This window comes from Ranitomeya imitator, chromosome 1, assembly GCF_032444005.1.
Source record: "Ranitomeya imitator isolate aRanImi1 chromosome 1, aRanImi1.pri, whole genome shotgun sequence".
In the NCBI taxonomy this organism is placed as follows: domain Eukaryota; kingdom Metazoa; phylum Chordata; class Amphibia; order Anura; family Dendrobatidae; genus Ranitomeya; species Ranitomeya imitator.
Genome location: NC_091282.1, coordinates 549,827,371 through 549,846,334, shown reverse-complemented (window position 1 = coordinate 549,846,334; position 18,964 = coordinate 549,827,371). Strand labels below are relative to the sequence as shown.

At 45.4% G+C, this 18,964-nt stretch overlaps 1 protein-coding gene and 1 long non-coding RNA gene across 2 annotated transcripts; one reads left to right on the top strand and one right to left on the bottom strand.

Moving 5' to 3' along the window:
• The first annotated feature begins 10,204 nt into the window (after positions 1 to 10,204).
• LOC138678086 (uncharacterized) lies at positions 10,205 to 15,014 on the top strand. Its single transcript, XM_069767696.1, has 2 exons — positions 10,205 to 10,662; positions 13,692 to 15,014. Exon 2 carries the CDS (start codon positions 13,698 to 13,700, stop codon positions 14,955 to 14,957), a length of 1,260 nt encoding a protein of 419 aa, XP_069623797.1. The 5' UTR covers positions 10,205 to 10,662; positions 13,692 to 13,697; the 3' UTR covers positions 14,958 to 15,014.
• On the bottom strand, positions 11,066 to 12,168 carry LOC138678102 (uncharacterized). The gene is made up of 3 exons (XR_011321483.1): positions 11,701 to 12,168; positions 11,527 to 11,619; positions 11,066 to 11,449 (listed from the first exon to the last, which is right to left on the bottom strand). It is a non-coding gene; the product is annotated as an uncharacterized lncRNA (long non-coding RNA).
• Positions 15,015 to 18,964: the final 3,950 nt, after the last annotated feature.

Genomic DNA, 18,964 nt, shown 5'->3' with positions numbered 1-18,964 from the left:
GCACAAACCACGTGTCCTTTGACCCCAGCAAAGGCGATCCCAGAGTGTTTTGTCACATTGTGGTGGAGAATGCGGGCATACCGTGGCACAGGCGACAGCATGGAAGACGTGGTGAAAGCCTTAGTACAGTCCACTGCCGTACAGCAGCAGGCCACTGCCGCACAGCACGAAGCTAATCGCTTGATGGCCGCACAGCTGAAGGAGTTACTGGACATGACGGTTGCAGACCGCCAACTTCTCCAACAGGTGGCGCAGCGCCTGGTGAGCATGCCTGACGCTGACCCGGAAGCAGAGTCCAGAAGGATCCATGTGAGTCGATACTGGCAAAAGCTGACTGCAGAAGATGACGTCGAGGCATATCTGACAACTTTTGAGCGGACGGCATTGAGAGAGAAGTGGCCGAAGGCACGATGGGCCGATTTGATTGCCCCGTTTCTCTCCGGCGAGGCCCAAAAAGCTTACCATGATTTGGACCCGGAGGTCGCTCAGGACTTTGAGAAGCTGAAAGCTGAGATCCTGGCCCGGCTGGGTGTGACGACGGCTGTCCGTGCACAGAGGGTACATCAGTGGACATACCAGCAAGATAAACCAGCGCGGTCTCAGATGTTCGACCTGATCTACTTGACAAAGAAATGGCTGCAACCCGAGGTACTGACAATACCCGAAATAATCCAGCGGGTTGTCCTGGACAAGTACCTGAGAGTACTACCCCCAGCGCTGAAAAGGTGGGTAAGCCAAGGAAATCCCACAACAGCGGATCAACTTGTGGAGTTGGTCGAGCGTTATTCCGTGGCAGAAGGACTTCCCGACGACACCGCCAAACCCCGGACTGTGCCTCCTCCTCGTGGAACCGGTAAGACTGTTCCAGGGACCACGGGTGAAGGAAAATCGCTTAAAACTGTGGGGGAGGAGTCCGGGACTGCTCGCACTCCGAGACCAAGAGTATTGGACGGTGGTCTCAGTAGGGGACCTGTTAGGTGTTTCCGCTGCCATGAGAAGGGTCATGTTTCTGCGAACTGTCCTGTTACCGCTGAACCCATGCAGTGCGACGTTATAGACTCTAGAAAACGCATGTCTTTGGTTACACAGCTAGTGAGTGTGAATGCGGGTCAAAATGAAACAGTGAAACACCTGTGTGAATTATCTGTTGATGGGAAAAATGTTGTGGCATTACTAGACTCTGGAAGTGTGGTGACTCTGGTGAAAGCTAGTCTGGTGGCACTTCCGTCTGGTCCGTCTGACAAGTTTTCTGTGACGTGTGTGCATGGTGACACCCGCTCGTACTTAACAGCGGTCATATGGATTTCTACTCCCTATGGGTCAGTGCAGCACAAAGTGGGACTCGTTCCCGCATTGTTACATGATGTAATCCTGGGCAGGGATTTTCCCTATTTCTGGCAGTTGTGGGAGAATCAGTTACTCCTTCACGGTAGCTGTACCCGTGAATCTTCTCCCATGCCATCTGGAGGTCCCGAGTCCCTAGAGGAGACCCCACAGGAAGATGTTGCTGGGGAGGTTAGTGAATCTAACCTTCAGTACCCCTTCTCCGTCATGGCGGGGGAAACAGAGGAAACTGAGGAACCTCAGCGAGAGGCGGAGGCAGACAGCCATCCGGCACCCTGCCTGCCAGATTTGGGAGTCCAGGTGGATGACTTCCACAGCGAGCAAATGAAAGATCCTACCCTGACTCCGGCTAGGAAAAATGTAAAAATGATAGATGGGGTACCCGTAGAACCTGACACTAGGCTAGCGTACCCGTATATGGTTCTTGAAAATGATTTGCTCTACCAGGTAGAAAAAAAAGGGGAAGACACAGTGCAACGGTTAGTGGTACCCAAACCTTATCGGCGGAAGGTACTGGATTTGGCCCACGGACATATAATGGGGGGACATCTGGGGGTACAGAAAACCACAGAAAGGATATTGCATTGTTTTGTGTGGCCTGGAATACATTGTGATGTGCGTAACTATTGTGAGTCCTGTCCAGAGTGCCAAATCGCGGCCCCTAAATCTCAGTTCCGTAGCCCTTTGGTACCCCTTCCTATCATCGGGGTCCCTTTTGAGAGAATTGGGATGGATTTGGTTGGGCCCCTTCCCCGATCCGCACGTGGGCACCAACATATCCTCGTCATCGTGGACTATGCCACTCGTTACCCGGAAGCCGTCCCTTTGCGTAACACAGCTACCAAGACGATCGCCAAGGAATTGGTACAAGTGTTTAGTCGGGTGGGAATTCCAAAACAGATACTCACCGACCAGGGGACTCCCTTTATGTCGAGGGTAATGAAGGAGCTCTGCAGGCTCTTACAAATAGACCCGTTGCGTACGTCTGTCTATCACCCTCAAACAGATGGCCTGGTTGAGCGCTTCAACAAAACCTTAAAACAGATGCTCCGGAAGGCGATAGACAAAGATGGGAAGAACTGGGATTACTTGTTACCCTATTTGCTGTTTGCCATTAGGGAAGTTCCCCAGTCTTCCACAGAATTTTCGCCTTTCGAACTGTTGTACGCCCGTCGTCCCCGGGGACTGCTGGACGTCGCAAAAGAAACCTGGGAAGGTCAAGTCACTCCCTTTAAAACGGTGATCGACCATGTAACACAAATGCAGGATCGTATTGCCGCTGTCATGCCCATTGTTAGGGACCATATGTTACAGGCCCAGGGAGCCCAGAGGCAAAGTTATGATAGAGGCGCTAAGGTCCGTACATTTGCACCCGGCGATAGGGTGTTGGTCCTAATCCCTACAGTGGATAGTAAATTCCTGGCGAAATGGCAGGGCCCATTTGAGGTCCGAGAAAGAGTTGGTGAAGTGAACTATAAAGTGTACCAGCCGGGTAAGAGAAAACCGGAACAGATTTATCATGTGAATCTGATAAAATCCTGGAAAGACCGCTCTGCCCTAACGGCGGATCTGCCCCGTCCGGTTTGTTCACCTACTGTACCAGAGGTGCAGGTTGCTGAGACTCTCTCAGAACGACAAAAATCTGAGGTTAAGCAATTTTTGTTACAGAACCGACAGTTTTTCTCCGAAAAACCTGGCCGGACGAAGTTGGTGAAACATGAGATTGTCACAGAGCCTGGCGTCACTGTTCATGTGAAGCCCTACCGGATTCCGGAAGCCCGCCGTGAAGCCGTCTCCCGGGAAGTGATGGCAATGTTGGACTTAGGAGTCATTGAGGAGTCACACAGCGCCTGGTCCAGTCCAATTGTGTTGATACCTAAACCGGATGGCTCCATCCGGTTTTGTAATGACTTTAGGAAACTGAATGCAGTTTCTAAATTTGATGCGTACCCTATGCCCCGGGTCGATGAGTTGATCGACCGGCTTGGTAAAGCCCGATACATTACGACCCTGGATTTAACAAAGGGGTACTGGCAGATTCCTCTGGCCGAGGCGGCCAGAGAGAAGACGGCATTTGCTACACCGGAAGGTCTGTTCCAGTATGTCTATATGCCGTTTGGACTTCACGGAGCTCCCGCAACGTTCCAGAGATTGATGGATCGAGTCTTGAGGCCTCACAGACAGTACGCTTCTGCCTACCTGGATGACATCGTAATTTACAGCATGGACTGGGAAACTCATCTCCAGAAGGTACAAGCCGTGATTGATGACCTGCGAGATGCAGGTTTAACGGCAAACCCCAAGAAATGCCACATCGGGCTTGAAGAAGCCCGATACTTGGGCTACGTGATTGGCCGAGGAGTGGTTAAACCCCAGATCGACAAAATACAGGCAATTCAGGGCTGGCCACAACCAGTGAACAAGAAACAAGTGCAGGCTTTCCTGGGGATTGCCGGCTATTATCGCCGGTTCATACCCAATTTTGCAGCCATGGCTACTCCCTTGACGGATCTTACCAAGGGGAAGGGTTCCGTCATGGTAAAATGGACCTCAGCTGCTGAAGAGGCCTTCCACAGCCTGAAACGGGCTTTGTGCTCTCAGCCCGTACTAGTGACTCCTGATTTCAGCAGCGAGTTTGTGGTACAAACTGATGCCTCTGATACTGGTGTCGGAGCTGTACTTTCCCAGGTGAGGGACGGAGTCGAACACCCGGTCCTCTATCTCAGTCGGAAACTGAATGTACATGAGCAGAGGTATGCCGTGGTTGAAAAAGAGTGCCTAGCCATTAAATGGGCTCTCGACTCCCTCAAGTATTACCTGGCTGGTAGGAAGTTTAGGCTGGTCACAGACCATGCCCCTCTCAAGTGGATGCACCTCCACAAGGACCGTAATAGTCGGGTAACCAGGTGGTTCCTTGCCCTGCAGGCTTACTCTTTTACGGTGGAGCACCGACCTGGGGTGCAGATGGGGAACGCCGATGCCCTATCCCGAGTGCACTGTTTCAAAAGTGTTCTTGCTCGACCGGAGTGGTCTGAGCAAGGGGGGGGGGATATGTAAGACTCATGCTGGTGTGGTAGATGGAGGCAGGTATATCTCGCCCAGGTGTTTGTCCTATGTGAATTAGGCCACTCAGTATCTTCAGGGTGCTAATGGGTTAATGATTGCAGGAATAAAAGATGACCAGCTGGGTGTTTCCAGTGTCTGCCTGGGGCACACAGATTGCCTGCCTGTGTGAGACAAACGTGAGTGAAGAGCTCTGCTCAAGATCTGTATGATGTTAGCTGGGTGGGAGAAGCCCCCCAGTTGTTGAGATAGCAACGTATTTGTTTAGTTAGTGCCGGACAGGCTAGGGTTTATTTTTATGTTTTGTTTTTTGTGTTGCTTTCACGTTAATAAATCTGACCTGAGGTCAGCCTGCTCAGAAACCTGCTGTACGCCTCAGATTCAATGCACAAACCACGTGTCCTTTGACCCCAGCAAAGGCGATCCCAGAGTGTTTTGTCACAGTACCTACATTAAAATTGGATGAAGGGTTTAGGAGTTCCAGCTCCTTAACATGTGCCACCCTGTTTTCAAAGGGATCAAAAGTAATTGGACAATTAACTCCAAGGCTATTTCATGGACAGGTGTGGGCAATCCCTTCGTTATGTCATTCTCAATTAAGCAGATAAAAGGCCTGGAGTTGATTTGAGGTGTGGTGCTTGCATTTGGAAGGTTTTGCTGTGAAGTAAATATGCGGTCAAAGGAGCTCTCCATGCAGGTGAAACAAGCCATCCTTAAGCTGCAAAAACAGAAAAAAACCATCCGAGAAATTGCTATAATATTAGGAGTGGCAAAATCTACAGTTTGGTACATCCTGAGAAAGAAAGAAAGCACTGGTGAACTCATCAATGCAAAAAGACCTGAGCGCCCACGGAAGACAACAGTGGTGGATGATCGCAGAATAATCTTCATGGTGAAGAGAAACCCCCTCACAACAGCCAACCAAGTGAACAACACTCTCCAGGAGGTCGGCGTATCAATATTCAAATCTACCATAAAGAGAAGACTGCATGAAAGTAAATACAGAGGGTTCACTGCACGGTACAAGCCACTCATAAGCATCAAGAATAAAAAGGCTAGACTGGACTTTGCTAAAAAACATCTAAAAAAGCCAGCACAGTTCTGGAAGAACATTCTTTGGACAGATGAAACCAAGATCAACCTCTACCAGAATGATGGAAAGAGAAAAGTATGGCGAAGGCGTGGTACAGCTCATGATCCAAAGCATACCACATCATCTGTAAAACACGGCGGAAGCAGTGTGATGGCTTGGGCATGCATGGCTGCCAGTGGCACTGGGTCACTAGTGTTTATTGATGATGTGACACAGGACAGAAGCAGCCGAATGAATTCTGAGGCAATCAGAGCCATGCTGTGTGCTCAGATCCAGCCAAATGCAGCAAAACTGATTGGTCGTCGTTTCATACTACAGAAGGACAATGACCCAAAACATAAAGCCAAAGCAACCCAGGAGTTTATTAAAGCAAAGAAGTGGAATATTCTTGAATGGCCAAGTCAGTCACCTGATCTCAACCCAATTGAGCATGCATTTCACTTGTTAAAGACTAAACTTCAGACAGAAAGGCCTACAAACTAACAGCAACTGAAAACCACCGCAGTGAAGGCCTGGCAGAGCATCAAAAAGGAGGAAACACAGCATCTGGTGATGTCCATGAGTTCAAGACTTCAGGCAGTCATTGCCAACAAAGGGTTTTCAACCAAGTACTAGAAATGAACATTTTATATAAAATTATTTAATTTGTCCAATCACTTTTGGACCCTTTAAAAACAGGGTGGCACATGTTAAGGAGCTGAAACTCCTAAACCCTTCATCCAATTTTAATGTGGATATCCTCAAATGAAAGCTGAAAGTCTGAACTTCAATGGCATCTGAATTGTTTTGTTTAAAATTCATTGTGGTAATGTCTATAACCAAAATTAGAAAAATGTTGTCTCTGTCCAAATATATATGGACCTAACTGTATATGGATGAACTGGGGCCATAATACTATATATATGGAGGAACTGGGGCCATCATACCTATATATGGGGGCTGGGACCATCATATTTATATATGGAGGAACTGGGGCCATTAAACTATATATATGGGGGAACTGGGGCCATCATACTATATATATGGGGAGAACTGGGGCTATCCTACTATGTATATGGGGATAACTGGGGCCCTCATACTATATACAAAGGGGGAACTGGAGCCATATTACTATATACATGGGGGGAACTGGGGCCATCTTACTATATACAGTAAAAGGGGGGAATTGGAGCCATCATACTATATATATAGGGGAACTGGGGCCATCCTACTATATATATGGGGAGAACTAAGGCAATCATACTATATATATGGGGGAACTGAAGCCATCATACTTTATATATGGGAGAACTAGGGCCATCATACTATATATATGGGGGAACTGGGGCCATTATACTATATACAGTGCCTTGCGACAGTATTCGGCTCCCTGGAACTTTTCAACCTTTTCCCACATATCACGCTTCAAACATAAAGATACTAAATGTAAATTTTTGGTGAAGAATCAACAACAAGTGGAACACAATTGTGAAGTTGAACGAAATTTATTGGTTATTTTAACCCCTTAATGACAGCCAATACGTCTTTTAACTGACCTGACATATAAAATAATATCCTCCCCATACAGGTAACAATCCAGCATCTGTCGGCTGTACACTATAGCTGACAACTTTCTGCATCAGCCACGATCAGTGTTTGCACTGTCCAAATCTGTTTAACCCCTTAGATGCTGCTGTAAATAGTGATTATAAATTGTTAACAGAGTGTGGGGGCTTCCTCTTTATCCCAATTGGTGCCCTCCGATCATGATTGTGTGGTCCTGATGTTTGCCGTGGCAATTCATGACCAAATAGCGGCCTTAGAGTCTGTCGGCTGTTGTAACCTGTTCAGAAGTTTGAGGCATTTAGGTGGTAAAAATACACATTTTCATTTCTGTCATACCACTTTGCATTAATTCCTGTAAAGCACCTGAAGGGTTAATAAACTACTTGACAGCAGTTTTCGATATGTCAGGGGGTGCTGTTTTTAAAATGGTATCACGTTTGGGGGTTTCTCAATATATGAGACCCCTAAAGTCACTTCAAACATGGATTAGGCCATGTTCACACGATCCTTTTTTTCATGCGGAATTGCTGCGATTTTCCCGCTGCGGGTCCGCAGCTGTTTTCCATGCAGGGTACATTACATTGTACCCTATGGAAAACAGGAACTGCTGTGCCCACAATGCGGAAAATAAAAAAAAAAGCCGCGCTGAATAGCTGCGGGAAAAAAGAAGTACCATGTCACTTCTTTTTTCGGAGCCGCAGCGGTTCTGCACCCATTGACCTCCATTGTGAGGTCAAACCCGCAGTAAAACCCGCAGATGAAAAAAATATCTGCGGGTTTTACTGCGGTTTGTGTTGCAGAACCGCTGCAGCAGGAAGTGCGGGGAAGCGGGCGGAAGTGCGTGGGCGGAGTGTGGCTGCCCCCCCGTGCTCCGATCCCGCCCCCCCGTGCTCCAATCCCACCGCCCCGTGCTCCGATGCCCCCCCCCCAGTGCTCCGATGCCCCCCCCGTGCCCTAATCTCCCCCCCTTATACTTACCCGGCGTCCCGGTGTCCGTCCGGCCGTCTTCTCCCTGGGCGCTGCCATCTTGCAAAATGGCGGGCGCATGCGCAGTGTGCCCGCCGAATCTGCCGGCCGGCAGATTCGTTCCAAAGTGCATTTTGATCACTGAGATATAATCTATCTCAGTGATCAAAATAAAAAAAAATAGTAAATGACACCCCCTCCCCCTTTGTCACCCCCATAGGTAGGGACAATAAAAAAAAATTAAGATTTTTTTTTTTCCACTAAGGTTAGAATAGGGTTAGGGGTAGGGTTAGGAGTAGGGTTAGGGTTAGGGGTAGGGTTAGGGGTAGAGTTAGGGGTAGGGTTAGGGTTAGGGGTAGGGTTAGGGTTAGGGGTAGGGGTAGGGTTAGGGGTAGGGTTAGGGGTAGGGTTAGGGGTAGGGTTAGGGTATTTTCAGCCATTTTAACCCTAAAAAACTTCCTAGAAAACACACAGACTCTGCATAGAAAACTGCATAAAAAAAAGGATCAAAAAAAGGATAAAAAAACGCATCAAAAAAGGACAAAAAAAAGGACCAAAAAAAGGACCAAAAAAAGGACCTGCGTTTTCTGCCAAGAGCTGCAGTTTTTAAAAAAAAACAGTCCTGAAAAAAAAGGATGGAAATCAGGAATGTGTGAACATACCCTAAGTCCCTAAAAAAATAAATTTTGTAACTTTCCTTGAAAAAATGAAAAATTGCTGCTACATTTTTAAACCTCCTAAAATGCTAAAAAAATAAAATAACATTTTACAAATGGTGCTGATGTAAAGCCGACATGTGGGAAATGTTATTTATTAATGGTTGCTGTGGTATGGCCATCTGGATTAAAGGGATAATCATTCAAATTTTGAAAATTGCTAATTTTTTAACATTTTTCTCAAATTTTTTATATTTTTTATAAATAAACACAAAACATATTGACCTAAATTTACCATTATCATAAAGTATAATGTGTCACGAAAAAACAGTCTCAAAATCACTGGGATTTGTTGAAGCGTTGCAGAGTTATTACCACATAAAGTGACATTGGTCAGATTTTAAAAAATTGGCTCCGTCACTAAGGGGTTAAATTTTTGTGGAAATTCAAAAACTGAAAAGTGGGGCATGCAATATTATTCGGCCCCTTTAACTTAATACTATTTTGCGCAACCTTTTTCTGCGATTGCAGCTGCAAGTTGCTTGAGGTACGTCTCTATCAGTTTTGTACATCGAGAGACTGAAATTCTTGCCCATTCTTCCTTGGTAAACAGCTCGAGCTCAGTGAGGTTTGAGGCCGGCGTCACACTTGCGAGTTTTACGGACGTAAGAGCGCAGAAACTACATCCGTAAAACTCGCAAAACATACGGCACAATTATTCTCTATGCCCCTGCTCCTATCTGCCGTATTTTACGGATCCGTATTATATGGATTTCTACGGCCGTACAAAATCGCAGCATGCTGCGTTTGTCACCGTACTGCGCAAGAAATACGCCAATGAAAGTCTATGGAAGCGTGAAAAATACGGATTACACACGGACAAGCAGTGTGACTTGCGAGAAATACGCAGCGGTGTTAGAGAGAAAAGCCGGTAATTCAGTGCGGTGTACAGTAAAATCACACTGACAGCTTACAATAGAATAGGTGGAATAAATGTCTACACATAGAATAGGTATATATATATATATATATATATATATATATATATGTCATTGAGACACATATATGTATATATATTAATATTTATTCCAGCGCTATACAGCTTGAAAGCCGGTAATTCAATTACCGGCTTTTGCTTTCTCCTTCCTAAACCCGACATGATTTGAGACATGGTTTACATACAGGTCCTTCTCAAAAAATTAGCATATAGTGTTAAATTTCATTATTTACCATAATGTAATGATTACAATTAAACTTTCATATATTATAGATTCATTATCCACCAACTGAAATTTGTCAGGTCTTTTATTGTTTTAATACTGATGATTTTGGCATACAACTCCTGATAACCCAAAAAACCTGTCTCAAAAAATTAGCATATCAAGAAAAGGTTCTCTAAACGACCTATTACCCTAATCTTCTGAATCAACTAATTAACTCTAAACACATGCAAAAGATACCTGAGGCTTTTATAAACTCCCTGCCTGGTTCATTACTCAAAACCCCCATCATGGGTAAAGGTACCGTCACACTAGACGATTTTACAACGAGAACGACAACGATCCGACCAAAATGAGATCGCTGGAACGTCGCTGTTTAGGTCGCTGCAGAGATGCCAAACACACCAACCTACGAACGATGCTGGAGCGATACAGTGACGTAACAGCGACTCACAGATCGTCCTCGCTAGTCGTTTGCTCAGTGTCACACAGCAAGAGTGTAACGATCTAACGATGCAGACGTAGCCAGATAGGTGTGTTTTATGCACAGGGAGACACCCAGGATGTGACGTTACGGCGTCCCGGAATATAAACCGCAACTCTACAGCGATTGATTCATATTGTTGGAGCGCTGTGTCTTCACGGTCTTCTGCCTTTACAGCGTCCTGTTCGGAACGATCCTTCGCCAGCTACGATCCTCTTCTCCCGTGGACGTTCTGTCTAGAACGTATTCTACTGCAGGCGTCTTCATCGTTTCTTTTCTTGCTCATCAACGGTATGAAATGTCTTTCAGTTGTTTGTTTCTTTTGTGTATAGTTATGGCTATTCAATAATGTTTATCTATGTATATGGTGTAATGATGGATAAAACACCTCCGGCAGCCATCTTGTGCATCTGGCAAGCAGACGCACAAGATGGAGGCATTACTATGCGGTTTGCAAACTCAGTTGCGCTGTCTGCCAATTTTGCACACACCATATGGAAAGGTAAACTAGCTGTCTGCCAATTTTGCACACACTATATGGAAAGGTTAACTAATTCTCTTGTGTCTGCCTTGGCTGGCCCTGGCGTGCTCCGCTAGTAAATAAAACAGCACACAACTTAAAGGAACGAAATTTTTTTTTTTTTAGAAACTGAACTGATTTTTTTTTTTTTCAACAAAACACTAACATCTGTCAAGAAAAACAGAAAAAAAAACATTTTTAACGCCCGCGCGCCAAAAGGTGTCGCAGCGTGCGTCCATGTTGCTGCACTTGATGCTGCAGCAGCACTACTGTGCGCTCCAAGAGCGCTACTGTCCGCTCCAGTCCCTCTTGTTTGGCCAGCAGCTCTCTCACAGTGTCCGGTTCTGTAGATAGAAGATAGAATAAAAGTCTTTTTTTTTTTTGTCCTGTCCCAGAGGTCTTTTTTTTTTTTGGTTGCATTTTATTAGTCGCTGTCAAATGTGACATCCCACCGATAACCCCTCCCACTGTCTGTATACTTACGGAGAAGGGACGCCTGTTGTCCATCACTGGAGCTGCTGACCACCCATCCCCTGTCTCGGGCCAGAGTTCCCGGAGCTAAAAGGAATCAAAATCATATCTGTTTAACAATTGAACTCGCTGTGGGCAACCGCTCGCAGTTTATCGTCACTTACGAATGCTCGCCTCTGGGGAGAATGATGCCGAGCCGGGGGAGGAAGATGGGTAGCGGAAGGGCGGAGTAGTGGCCTGTGGTGGGGTTACTGCATCTGTAATGTATACAATATTTCAGCTCACCTCTTATGTCCCATATGCCGTTATAATTTTGAAATGAATGATGGATAACTTACGTGACGGTCCAGCTTGTGGGCTGCTGCTGCTGCTGGAAGATGTGGGGGAGGATAGTATCCTCTGTAGCCGGCGGCGTCTCTCTACACAAAAATAAAAGAAACACCATGTTTAGACAACAAAAGTACAGAGCTGTAGACATCACAATAAAACTAGACAATATTGACAGCAAAAGTTAGGAGCCTGAAATGAATGATGGATAACTTACGTGACGGTCCAGCTTGTGGGCTGCTGCTGGCCGCTGTGGTGGAGGTCAGTGCCCTCTGGTGCCGGCGGCGTCTTTCTACACAAAAATATAAAAAAAAGAAATCGCCATGTTTAGACAACAAAAGTACAGAGCTGTAGACATCACAATAAAACTAGACAACATTGACAGCAAAAGTTAGGAGCCTATCGAAATTCGGCAGCATCTGTAATGTATTCTATATTTCTGCTCCCCTGTAAAGTCCCATATGCAGTTATAAAATTGAAATGAATGATGGATAACTTACGTGACGGTCCAGGCTGTGGCCTGCTGCTGGCCGCTGTGGTGGAGGCCAGTGCCCTCTGGTGCCGGCGGCGTCTCTCTACACAAAAAAATTAAAAAAAAGAAATCGCCATGTTTAGACAACAAAAGTACAGAGCTGTAGAAAAAAAAAAAAAGAGGCCATTTGCGGGAAGGAGTAAAAATCAATTTTGACAAGCTAAATGTAATTACATATATAGAACATAGGAAGCACCTCACGGCAGTGCACGTCTCCTGTTTCCCCCTACTGGCAGTGCGAGCAGGGTTGCCAACCTCCACGTAATGATTTCAGGACAATCGGGATTACAATTGCGGACATCCGTATAAATTAAATATGGGGGGTGGAGATTATGGAATTCATGACCTGACCAATTTTTACGCGACAACGCATTTTTGCGCTTGGACATTATAGAAATTTGAAAAGAAAATATTAAATTTTTGTCCTCGTAAGTCCCGGACAAGTTGGCAACCACGGGCACGAGTCTCCCATTTCCCCCCGCTCGGTACCGTGCGTCTTCCAATTCCACCATTCTGATACTTGCCTTGCTTTGCCTCCGCTCGCAAGTGTGCCAGATGGAGTGGCTGCTTATAGCGCAGGTCGGCCCACTTCTTGCGCAGTTGCAGCGCACTGCGCCGGATGCTAAACCTCCTCTCCATCATTTCTGCAATGCGGCCCAGCACTGCATTCTTGTGCAAATTTGGGTGGGCAGGCCGGCTCCTCCATCCCTCATAGTCGAGGGCATCCATCTTGTCCACAAAAAAACGCACCTCGGCCTGCCCCAGAGGAGCACAGCGCTGTCTCGCCGCCATTTTCTAAAGATAGACGCTGTACGGCACCGCCTAACCACGCCCAGAGGAGGTCCTAGCTGCGGCGCGATCGGCATCGCTATAGCGTCTCTGATTATGCACAGCGTCGCGTTTGTGACGCCGGCTCCAGACATCCTTTTTTTTTTGGCGTTCCTGTTACCAAGTCACAGCGTTTATTGTCTTGCTTTCAGTTTTGTAGTAGCTTGTATCGTAATTTTGGGATGTTAATGAGGTGCGGCTGTAGTGTTAAACGCTGCTTATTACACATGTAAATATAAATTTCCATTAAATCCTATGTTCACATTTCTGTAGAACAGGGCAGCGTCTGAGATGCAACGCTGAACAGATATGTGAGCACATGCCCAACGCCGCTTTTTGTGACCCATGCATTAACTTTTCCATGGTTTTAGGGTCAGAAAAAAAAACATCATGCATCGTCCTCTGTGTCCTGACGCATGATTCACAAAACGATAGGGCAACACATGTTATTTCAGGCCCCTAGGTAAAATATAGTGGCACATGCATTGCCGTGGCTGCACCGAACAAAACGCTAATGTGAACTTTGCCTTCTAACCAAAAAAAAAAAAAAAAAGATGTGTGAACACTATTTAACAGTATTGGTTGTCTTGTGTCACTTTAGCAAATCATATGTAATAATTATTTTTTATTGTGCTTTTTCAGGTTGCCATGTCTCTTTCGGATGTACCTGCGATTGTAGCGGCTGCATTGCTGTTAGAAGCTCAGAACCAGCTGGAGGCTGAAGCGCGAAACAATCGTGCAAAGCGACAGCGCCGCATGTGGACCAGACAGTGGCTGCAGAAGAGGAATCAATTGTCCCACATGGGCCTAATCAGGGAACTGAAGGAGAACAACCCGCATGATTTCAAGAACTACCTGAGAATGTCCGAGGATTCATTTAATTTCCTACTTGAAGCTGTGGAACCTTATATTAGGCGGCAAAATACAAGGATGCGAGCTGCTGTCCCTGTGGATGAGAGACTGGCTGTTACGCTCCGGTTCCTGGCGACTGGAAGGTCTATGCAAGACTTGCATTACTGCGCTGCGATTTCCCGAACCCTACTCAGCGTCATAATTCCGGAGACATGTAAAGCAATTATCTCTGCTTTACACCAAAATTACATGCCTTTCCCGGAGACCCCGGATGATTGGAAAGAGATTTCAAGGGGATTTCATGAGCAATGGCAGTTCCCTAATTGCGGGGGTGCCTTGGATGGGAAACATGTCCGCATCACCCAACCACCACACTCCGGCTCCTTTTATTATAACTATAAGGGTTATTTCAGCGTAATTCTGATGGCCCTCGTTAATGCGAACTACGAATTTGTAAGTGTGTCTGTAGGGATCAACGGGAGATTATCTGATGGCGGAGTTTTGGAGCTAACCGATTTTGGGGACCGCTTGAAAGAAAACAAACTGGCCTTGCCTCCCAACAGTGACACTACTGAAAACATGAACTTTGTGTTTGTCGGAGATGAGGCGTTCCCACTGCATCCCAACCTTTTGAAGCCATTCTCCCAGAAAACTCTGACACCTGAACGGCGCATATTTAATTACCGGCTTTCGAGAGCTAGACGCGTTGTGGAGAATGCGTTTGGAATCATGGCAAACCGATTTCGTGTTTTCCACACTGCAATGAACATGAAACTATCGTCTATAGACTCTGTGGTTCTTGCTTGTTGCGTCCTCCACAACTTTTTGCGCCGCCGTGATGCCACTGCATACAGCCCTCCACAGTATGTAGACTCTGTTGACCCTGCAAACGGGGATATAACCCAGGGAGAATGGCGTCTAGATGAGCACAGGGTTTCTGGCCTGGAAAGTCTGGGATCCGGAAGGAACAATGATGACGCGACAAATTGCAGGGAAAAATACTGTGACTTTTTCAATGGTCCAGGGGCTGTCTCATGGCAGCACCAACAATTGTAGCGCAACTGTAGGCATATCTTTTACCATTTATTATGGATTACATTTGTTTTTGTTCATCCGCTCTTGTGTACCATTCTTTTTATAACCCAACCAATTTCTTTGTCAAGTAACAATGTCAACATAACGATATATTGATTTATGTACATTGTCTTGTTCTTTTTATTCCATTCCAATTAAAATATTGAACTATGAAAATACTCTACTTCTGTATCAAACATATGAACCATGGGAATCAACAACCTCTTCTGCCCTAGCGCTTTCATGATGTGTGTGTGTGTGTATGTGTATATATATATATATATATATATATATATATATATATATATATACACAAAATAGGAAAAAGAAGGCAGCACTCATAAAGTTTCATGTGAAAAAAATATGGAGATTTAATCGACCCACATCACTGCGCGACGTTTCAGCTCACTGAACCTTTTTCAAGGCTTGAAAAAGGCTCAGGGAGCCGAAACGTCGCGCAGTGATGTGGGTCGATTAAATCTCCATATTTTTTTCACATGAAACTTTGGGAGTGCTGCCTTCTTTTTCCTATTTTGTATATATGTTGGATAAATGCTTGGACCATTCTATCCAGGGGGCTAGGCACCCGCTATTGGTGAGCATTGTGCTGTTCTATATATATATATATATATATATCTATCCCGATTATAATGCATTTGGTATTGTACAGTATGCATGTCCACTTTGCATATTGCCCACCCACATAGTATTTTGCCCATCCAGAGAGCCACGTAGTATGGAGACAAATTTGAAAAATATATATATTTTATTTGTTTTCACATGACATTTTCACTGTTGATGATCCATAGGGGATTACGGAGTAGGGGAGGGATAAATTGGCCGAGTTTATTAACATATAAATATATTTGTATACTCACCTTCCGAAGTCCCGTTGAAGCAGTGCTATACTCACCCTACGCCACCTTTCCCAGGGACCGTAAGCTGCCGCTTTCAATGGAGTGGTCCTGGGAGTGGCAAAGGCGACGGAGGGTGAGTATAGCAGGTGTGATAGCCTTTTTTTTAATTTTTATCTTAAATTAAGTTTTTTTTAAACTATTGATGATGCATAGGCACAAGGATTAATTACCGGGCGTCAGGCCAATGACTGCAGGGCAGTAGGCAGAGTGGATTATGGACGTTATAAAACTGAAGTCTCTAGTGTTTTCAAGACAAGATCCCTACAAATTTTGATAGTAGGTGCCCATCTCGCTGTACCGGTCCGTGGACGTAGGAGGTCCTTGTGAAAAGTCTGCAAAAGAAGGAGGTGCAGGTGGTGTCCAGAACTGAGAATGATGTGGGCCTGGTCTGCGGACAGGAGTGCTGTGCATGGGCTCCTGTGGTGGTCCCAAATAAAACTGGCTACTGGGCTGACGCTCGGTGATGTTCAACATAGATGTGTCGCTCAGTTTTCCAGCGGCTGCCGCGTTCAGAACGTCAAACATCAATCGCTCCGCGTGAGATCGTTGGGTAACGTCCAATTTGTTTAACCGTTCCTCAACCAAGGTTGGGAATGCGGAGAGCTGGGTTGCCGCATGCTTGGACAAGATGTTGTTAGCCATTGCCAGGAGATCCACAGGTGTCCCCGCTGTCGACTTTCTTTTGCGAGATGGCCGCTGTGGACGTGTCTGATCCTCGAGACACGGGCTTCTGGAGGACTGATGGGACTGGACATCGTTCCCTTCTGGTCTTTCCCGCTGTTGAAGAGGCACATGCGATTCAAGCAAAAAGAAAAAAAAATTAAAAGTCAATAACATACAAACAACTCAGCCTAGAGCCCCACCTCTCCAACACCTCTATTCCTGTTCATGGGAAGCTATGAGGAACTAGGTAGCAAACCACAGGGGTTACAGAGCTGGGCTGAACTACATTGGGCAGCAATACTGTACGTACAAATGTGCGGAAGACACAATATGTTAATGTATTTATCTTTATGTTATAGACTTTGGAAATTATTAAAAATGCATTTAAAGGAGGGGGGAGTACTGTTTGGACATACTTCTCAGAACAGGAAGTGACAACTGTTATTAACAGGGGGATTAAACATGAAAAATGTGAATCATTATTATTGGAAACCATGCAGTCTCATAAACCTACAAGACACACGGCATGCTACTAGAAGGGAAGCTAGGGGGTACTTACATGCTCGTCCGGAGACTCGGGCAGGTTCTCTTCAGGCGATGGTGCACATATGCTTGTGACAGTCTGGCACGGACGAGGAATTTCCTGGTCCCGAGTGAACGCCAGCAGGTCATAGTACCACAACTTGGGCACATAGACGTCGTCAGTTCCGGCCCCAGACTTCTGCGACTTTTCCACCTTGTTCAACTCTTTTTTGTAGACTGTGCGGAGAGCCTGGATTTTTTTACGCACAATGTGTTCATCCACCGTCTCAGTGGGATGATGCTCCTTGTAGATGGCCACCAGGTTCTCATACGCATCTTTCTTTTTGTAGCGGTTGCTGTAATCCGCCGACTTTATCTTCCACAAGCAGGGCAGGGAGCGGTACATCTCTATGAGTGCCCGAACACAGTCTTGTTCATTGGCAGACATCTAAAAAAAAAATAAAAAAATGAAGCAACATCAAGCAAGAAAGTTGTGGCCCCTGTGCCTTTCCTAATGTGAGCAGCCTTCTCTTGTATGGGATGGGCCGTGCGCTCTTTCCTTTTGGTAGCCACCATTTTAGGGATGGAATGGTTCGTATGCTTTTTTTATATTATTAATACCAATTTTGGGGCTTGAAAATGGCAGATTAAAAAAAAAAAAAAAAAAAATTACCATGAAAGATTTAATAAGAACGCTGATGAGTTCAAAATCTCCAACCAGGTCGCTCACAAGAAGCTAGAGAACGATGTAAAGGTCTCGATTTACAACCACGACGCTCACGAGATGTTAAATCAATACGGAGCAGAATTCCAGATTTCAAAACAAGACGCTCACGAGAGGTTATAAAACAAAGACGCTGCAAAGATCTTGATTTCCAACCAGTACGCTTACGAGATGGAGAATGAACACGATGCAGAGTTGTGGATTTCCAACCTATTGCAAGATGCTCGTAGTTGAAATACGCACAAGTGATTGAACAGTTGACTCAAGCTTTTTATATCGGAACCTTGCTATAGAACCTACCTATAGATGATCCCGCTGTGGCCTATCACAGTTCACAGGGAGACATCACACCCACTCCATTGTATAACGTTATGGCGTCACCATTTTTTTTTTATTAAATAAAGTAAAAGCCTTTTTTTGTAATGGCTGTTGTAATCCCCATGTAGGCTGTGGCGACAGATGGCATCTCCTTTTGTAAAGTCATGTTATGGCGTCACCTTTTTTAATGTCATTATGTCCTCCCCTTTGTCATTGTAATGTATTGTAAAGACCCCCTTTATTTATAATGTAGACACCACATCACAGACTATTGCGACACAATGGCATCTCCTTTGTAAAGTCATGTTCTGAGGTCACTTTTTTAATGTTATAATGTAATGTAAAGGCGTCTCCTTTTGTAATTGTTATGTATTGTAAAGACCTCCTTTATGGAATGTACACACCACCTCCCAGGCTTTATCAGGACAGAGGGAGTCACCTTTTGTAATAGCGTATCCTTTTTTTTATTTTAGGTAATACTTTATCACTTGGCGGTCCCCTATCCTTTGTAATTGCATATTTTATTGTATTAATCAGGCGATATGTATTGGACCTAGGCTATCATAGTATGGGAAGTTTATGTGATCGTGGTAAATTGATATTTTCCAAGAAAACGTTTAAAATTTAAATCTATTACGGGCGTCACTGCAATGTATTGTAAAGGCGTCTCCTTTTTAATGTACAACGCCTACCTGGCTAGAGCAAGACGCTGCGACGGCCCCTATGATCGTTGCTGGCGTCGTTGCTTTTGGTGTCAAACACAACGATACACGCCAATCGAACGACAAAATAAAGTTCTGAACTTTCAGCGCCGACTAGCGACATCACAGCGGGATCCAGATCGC